The sequence below is a fragment of the Oncorhynchus keta genome, chromosome 12 (assembly GCF_023373465.1).
Source record: "Oncorhynchus keta strain PuntledgeMale-10-30-2019 chromosome 12, Oket_V2, whole genome shotgun sequence".
In the NCBI taxonomy this organism is placed as follows: domain Eukaryota; kingdom Metazoa; phylum Chordata; class Actinopteri; order Salmoniformes; family Salmonidae; genus Oncorhynchus; species Oncorhynchus keta.
This window is the reverse complement of record NC_068432.1, coordinates 348894-356330: the sequence shown is the minus strand read 5'-3', so window position 1 is coordinate 356330 and position 7437 is coordinate 348894. Positions and strand designations below refer to the sequence as shown.

The 7437-nt window shown below is 42.7% G+C and overlaps 1 protein-coding gene across 1 annotated transcript; it reads left to right on the top strand.

The window, feature by feature from the left end:
- The first annotated feature begins 1913 nt into the window (after window positions 1–1913).
- Window positions 1914–7180, top strand: LOC118370382 (early growth response protein 1-like). The gene is made up of 2 exons (XM_035755350.2): window positions 1914–4333; window positions 4817–7180. The coding sequence occupies exons 1-2, from the start codon at window positions 4123–4125 to the stop codon at window positions 6097–6099; spliced, it is 1494 nt and encodes a 497-aa protein (XP_035611243.1). The 5' UTR covers window positions 1914–4122; the 3' UTR covers window positions 6100–7180.
- The last annotated feature ends 257 nt before the right edge of the window (window positions 7181–7437 follow it).

Below are 7437 nucleotides of genomic sequence, written 5' to 3'. Positions count from 1 at the left end.
ATGATGGCAAGATGTGCTCAGCTGAGAGAGTGATGTGGAGACAGTACAGGCCTGTGCAGCAGAGATGAGGGGAGCACTCTCCCGTTCTCTCTCTCTCTCTCGCCCTCTCTCTCTCTCTTTCTCTCTCACTTTCAGCGAGGGACCAGGGATTAATTACATATCAGCTGCTGAGCAAGGAGAGAGGGGGGGAGAGGAGGCAAGGGTAAGCCTGCAGTAGGGAGAAGCCCTGTCAGGGAGGGAAGCATTCCTCTCTCTCTTATCTGCTGTTACTGCGTGGGCCATGCCATGGGGGACACACACTGATGCTGAGGAGAGGGAGGGAGGGAGGGAGGGAGGGAGGGGAGGGGTTTCCAGCCTCCACCAAACCACAAGAGGAAAATACAACAACAATTTACTGGTGGATCACACCCTGTATGTATTTTATTTTTATAACTCTTAAAATGGTGGATGACCTTCTGTTTTTCCCATCTCTTATCTGAGATACTAGCCTGCATCATTTGACTTAATAGCTGCTGACTACTCAGAAGACTATCACAAATCCATTGCATTGCCAAAAACACAGAACATTTACTCACATATTTATTTGCTGTCTCCACAACAGAGAAAATTCAATCACTGAAAAAGTATGAAGCATGAGATGGTCATACTGCGCAACTGTAATGACTGCTGTAATAACATTAGCTGTTGGTGTTGTAAGAAACAGTAGGCTATCACATAGTATTTTCCCCTAGCCACCACAATATAATTTAACAAAATGACTACTGTAAAACTTCAATTAAACATCAAGTCTCAAAGTGCCGTCTGTCCCTTTTAATAGGGCTCCGGAGTGGCGCGGCGGTCTAGGGCACTGCACCTCTGTCCTAGAGGCATCACTACAGACACTGGTTTGATTCCAGGCTGTATCACAACTGGCCATGATTGGGAGTCCCATAGGGCGGCGCACAATTGGCCCAGCCGGATTAGACTTTGGCCCGGGTAGGCCGTCATTGTAAATAAGAATTTGTTCTTAACTGATTTGCCTAGTTAAATAAAATAATAAAATAATAATAGCCGGGCAATGGCAAAATTTCAGCAAATAAACGCATGTTTCAAATAAACTCTGTGTCAAAATGAATTGTTTATGAAGTTACCATGATTTACCATTAATTGTTTACTAGGTGTAGAGCTGCAATATCTACTTTTTTTGGGTGACCTGAACCAAATTCACATAGAAATGTGGGCTATTGATCTTTCATTGTCATTGAAAGCAAGTCTAAGAAGCGGCATGCTGTTAAGTTTCATTTTTGCATCTTTTACTTTTGGTTTTGTACACCAGCTTCAACCAGATGAAAATACAATATTTTTGGTTATTGAAAAGATATTTCACAGTAGTTTAGATTGTACAATGATTCTCTACTCTTATACATTGCTCGTTTAGTCACACAAACTGATATTATGAGAATTATTTGAATTTTAACAACCAGGAAATGGCGGAGTGATTTCTGCATATTGCACCTTTAATGTTGATTTGTTATGTTAACTCAAAAATATTATGTCAATAATCAGTATTTATCCCAGTCAGAAACTGCTAGTCATTGGCTGCTGCTAAAACATTAAACAATTTAGGGAGTGGTAAAAGTAAGATTTGCCTAACATGCACAGTCAACAGTCAATAATGAATTACTCTGTCAAGGAAAAGTTTTTTTTTCTTCTACTGTGACATTTCGGGGAGCCTTTATTAGTGCACTAACATTTTTATGAGTCTAATAGTAAATACAGTCATGATGCTTTTATCGGATTGTCGAACAAATTACTTCAAAACATTTGATGAAAGCAAAGAGACATCTGTTACAAACACCAGAAGTGTTATGACATTCGGTGATTATCATTAGGCCTACTTCACAAAGGTGTATATTATTAATGGTTGCCAAAGTAAGCCATGCTTCCCCAAAAATGTGAACAATAAAAAAAGAAAAAACATAGCTATTTTCCTTCAATTGGCAAGGGTTAGTGCTATCCGGGATGCATTTTAATCCCTGGATTGAAACAGAGTCATAAAGTAGGACAAATTACATAACAACCTGTGATCTCCAAACCCAGTCACGTAGCAGCCTATAGCCCCTCTCACACTGCGTAGCCGACTCACTGACCCAGGTAAACCTGCCAATCTCTCACTTCTTCTTTCTCATTTTATGAAGCACCATCAAACATGTGATGCCATGATGTGACAGATCAGTTTTGTCCTAGTTTACCATCGCTAATACGAAATCCAGAAAGTCTGCCAGAACCTCCGACCCAGATACGCAGATTGAAATAGGGAGCATGCTCAGTACAGTTATCACTGCGTCGAGGGCTTTGTTGCGCCTGTCTTGACTTCAGAGAGCCCGCCACAGAGAACAGAACTGGCAGAACCGAACACATCTCTATTGGATCGATCACTCTTGTGTGTTCAAATAAGAACATTTTACTAAATGATATAGCTAAACCGTGCAATAAAGTTTTCTCCTTGCGCTTTCTGGAAGTCCTGCACTGTTCGAGTCCCAAACGTGGGGCAACCCAGCGTCACTTTCTAACCTAACCAGAATATTGCTGTTTTAAAAATAGCTCCCGTAGCCTAGATAGTGTCCAATAAGAAGGTAGAGCCGAGAAAGAGACTCCCCTGTATTGAATAAGAAATACCCCATGGGCAGCGGAGTTGGCTTTGGCCTGTATGTCCAATAGCGCAGAGAGCAAGTTTATGATCAAAGGTCTAGTGAAATAGCTCACAATATAGTGACATTTTTTTGTGCAACCTACAAATCTTCCGTAATGAACAGCGTCATGCAAGAGAATAGGGTACAGTTTGATTTAGTGCCCAGAACACATGGTTTGCCAAACCATCTTGCACAACGTCTCGCAAACCATATTGCATTGAGGAGTGAGTCTTGCTCTGAAGATATATTGAAATATAGTGTAAGTAAGAATGTTTGCGGCCATTGAAATAAATGGACACTTATTGAATAAAGCTCAGATTGTCCCAAAAGTAACATAACGACGCCATACCATCAGGCGTCGTTATGTTACTTTCGGGACAATCTGAGCTTTATTCAATAATATATGTATATCTGTGTATATGTGCATGTCAATATATATGTATATGTAGGCTATATACATTAATTTACACTCAACATTTTGTGACATTGTTTGAGAAAATGTAATTGGGTGCAGACATTATAGTTATTGTCTCAAATCGTGCTGTATTTGAGCAGGTCTCGCACATTTATTGCCGAGCCCTGATCAGATTTACCACTGGAAACTCATAAGAGCAAGGAAGTTGAAACTCACCGGAACAGGTTCGTGTGAAGGGACGACCTTATATGGCATGTCATAGCCGAGGTTTCCGGCAATGGCGGTGCGCTGTATAGATAGGAAAACTGCATTTATTTCGAAAACCACGGCAAAAAAGGAGCGGCCGTCTCTTATTTCTATATAGAAACTACTTTTGTTATAATATGCACCATGTGAAATATTTTTTTTATTTTTATATTTGGATAAACAGTCTCCCGCTCTCCGCATTTACTCTGACAAGCCTTCCGTGTACTCCACTGCGTTGCCTAAATACGGCTTTCCTCCAGTCCTTATTTGGACATTTACGTCACGTTATGAGGCTTTATAAAGCGGTGGAATCCTCAGCCTAGTGAAACAGTTCTCGGAGCCAAATAGAGCTTCTGTCAATACGCTACAGAGCAGACAGCCCCATAGTAGGCAAGTTTAGAACTTATTCTAGCACACACCAAACACGTGATCTAAAAGATTAATCAAAAGGGAAAACACAACAGCAACATATTTCTTAATTCTTGATCACAGTCACTCATCAGGATTATTAGAAACAAATATATGTTTTCATTCCTACCCTTCTGGAATGAATGAACCACAACATAAATTTTGAAGACTGGGACCTTTTGCAAAGATGCCAAGTTGAAAGCAGCAAAGCCTTTGGATTCCTCTGACCATCTTCCTCGACAAAAGAGCAGTAGCAGCATCTTTAGAATTATCCTCTAAAGACAGCTGGTAATCTCCTCTCACCCGAGACAAGCAGGAGCAGCGTCTCCACCTCCAGCTACTCTGTCTCCAGACAGCCAGAACACCGGCAGCACCAGTACCATGGCTGCAGCCAAGACAGAGATGCTCCTCTCAGCTCTGCAGACATCAGACCCACTAGGCTTCCCCTACTCTCCCATGGACAGCTACCCCAAGCTAGAGGAGCTGATGTTGCTCCACTCAGCAGGGACCACATTCCTGGCTGCCTCCACACCAGAAGGTGTAGGCTTTGGGACCGGGGAAACAGGAGACTCATACGAACATCTGAATGGAGGTAAGGGCTGCTCTAACTGTGAACTCTTTATGGTTTCATTCAGAAATATGCATGAAAATGTGCATAATCTATGAGGTTGCATTTGAGGTCTGACATAGTCTATGCAAAAAATATTAATATAAATAGCTTTAAAAAGTGTTATTATTATTGTGCATAGAGCTGTAACGGTATTTGTCTTTTTTTTGACGATTGGATGATTTCATTTTTGCAACAAAAAATGACAAAAAAATGAATGAATATGTAGTATCGTTCTATGATTTAACTGATTGCATAATTTACATGCATTTGGTAGAAATATGAGACCGTCAGCACTCGCTCCTTGTAACTTGATGTGTGATGTGTTTTGTATAAACCAGCAGGATTCTTCAATGCTCACCCCCTGGATCCCAAAAAGTATTGGGGGCTACCATCTGCAGCAAATGTAAATGTGCTTTTACACGGCAGCTGTTAAATGCTAACTGTTTGTTGTGGTTGTTCTTTCAGATACATTACCTGACATCTCTATCGGCTGTGACAAGTCTTTCATCGACCAGACCTACTCAACCCCTCGCCTGCCCTCCATTTCCTACACAGGGAGGTTCACCCTGGAGCCTGCAACCAGCTGCAGCAACAGCCTGTGGGCAGAGCCATTATACAGCCTGGTCAGTGGGCTGATAGGCATGTCCCAACCGCCCACCTCAGTTGCCCCGTGCTCCTCTGCTGCTCCAGCCAGCTCCTCCTCACACACCATGAGCTGCTCTGTCCAAATTGGTGATTCCAACCCCATCTACTCTGCTGCACCCACTTATTCTAGTGTTAGCCCTAACCTCTTCCCTGACTCTAACCAGTCCTTCCCCAGCCCGTCAAACACCTCAGTCCAGTACCCACCACCCACCTACGCCAGCAGCAAGACCTGCTCCTCCAACATGGCTCTGCCCATGATCCCAGACTACCTGTTCCCCCAGCAGCAGGGTGAGATCAGCCTGCTTCCCCCCGACCAGAAGCCTTTCCAGTCTCAGAGCATCCAGCAGCAGCTCTCCCTCACACCCTTGTCCACCATCAAGGCTTTCGCCACACAGACTGGCTCTCAGGATCGTAAAGGTTCCTACCAGTCTCCGCCGGTTAAGCCCAACCGCATGTGCAAGTACCCCAACCGCCAGTGCAAGACCCCGCCCCACGAGCGCCCCTATGCCTGCCCCGTGGAGACGTGCGACCGCCGTTTCTCCCGCTCAGATGAGCTGACACGCCACATCCGCATCCACACGGGCCAGAGACCCTTCCAGTGCCGCATCTGCATGCGCAACTTCAGCCGCAGCGATCACCTGACCACACACATCCGCACGCACACCGGCGAGAAGCCCTTCGCCTGCGACATCTGCGGCCGCAAATTTGCCCGCAGTGATGAGCGCAAAAGGCACACCAAGATCCACCTGAGGCAGGCAAAGGACAGAAAGGTGGAGAAGGCAGGGCCCACCCCCATGGCCATCCCCTCCCCAGTCTCAGGGTACTCCTCCCCCTCCACATCATACCCCTCTCCTAACTCCTCTTACTCATCTCCAGTGCTGTCTTCATACCCCTCCCCAGCGCCCTCCTGCTATTCCTCCCCAGTGCACAGCTCTTATGGCTCCCCATCAGTCAACACCATGTACTCCTCAGCCTCCAGTACATTTCAGACACCGGTTTCCACCTCATACGGCTCCCCCACAAACATTTACATCTCCCAAGTGGGCACTCCTCAGTCAAAACTGCAGTCCACACTCTCTCCAAAAAACATTGATATCTGCTAAGACTTTCATATCTTTAATTATCATTTATTTTTATTTTTGAAAAGAAGAAGGAAACAACATTGTTACATTTTCAAATGCACTTTTACTCCCTCGTCCATACAGCGATTACAGATCATGAAACATGACAGAGAGAGATGGCCGAGGATAGAAAGGGAACTGTTTCTCTCTTCAACTCAACCTCAGTACTTCAATGAGTCTTCAGAGATCTAAAGAACATAGAATATTGGGCTTTGGTGGTACTTTTGCTACCGACAACCTGAAATTCAAAAAGACTGATGGGTACGCAAACAGCCCCATGTATAGTGTCCTTTTAGACTTAATTAGACGTACTTAGACTTACTTTTAGACTTATTAGACTTATTTAGACTTACTTGGACTTACTTTTAGACTTATTATCGTTCTTTACATGGTATCATTTGAACTTGATGGCACCATGTTTTTCTCTGAATATATTTTCTCTTGTAGTAACAATGTGTGACAACTTTATTGGGGAAGAACAATTACGTATTCGAGCATGTTAACTGTAACACTGGCATTTGTTTCTATGCTTTGTATATATCACCCACTTGTACTATCTCCCATGTTGTTTTTTTATCACCATGAAATAATGAACATTCTTCATTATAAACGTTTTGGTGGCTTTTTTGAAGCTTAGCAAACAAAGCTATGTTTTGTTTATCACTCTGTGATCCGTAGCCTTAAGGTGTGAAGTGTATTTTTTTTTAATGGAATGCAAGAGCGATTTTAAGGGGCAATTTGGAGGAAACCGAGGTCACAGATTACACAAGAATGTAAGCAAAATAATATATATTTTTGTAACTGAACTGTAAATACAGTCTGTATGCATTCAGGAGTCAACATGTTGTTCTTACCTACTGAGTAGGCATTGGATTTTTGTATGTTATTTACATGCAGTTCATTATTGTGTGGTTATTTTTATTTGTTGTTGTGTTTGTGAAAGCAAATGACTGTTTTTGGCTACTTAAGGCATTGAATGCGCTTAACTGCCAATGATATTTGGTGTACATGATATCCTTCAAGAACAGGGATATTAATAAAATATCAAAATATTATGATAAAATTTTGTTTTTTCTGTTCCTGTTTTCTCAATCAATATTTTCCCCACTCTAGGAAAGGAAACATCAAAGCACACATTTATTTGAGTTATTGAAAATAACATCAATCATCTTAAACTGAAGAATAGAGCATTAGGGTTATGGCAGAATGTGACATTTTATGTCCAATACCATCATACTATTTACAGAGCAGTAGCAGAAATGGCAAAGTGGCGGCCCTCTTCTCCTCCCTCTCTATCTGAGAGGAATCAGACTGAGTGCT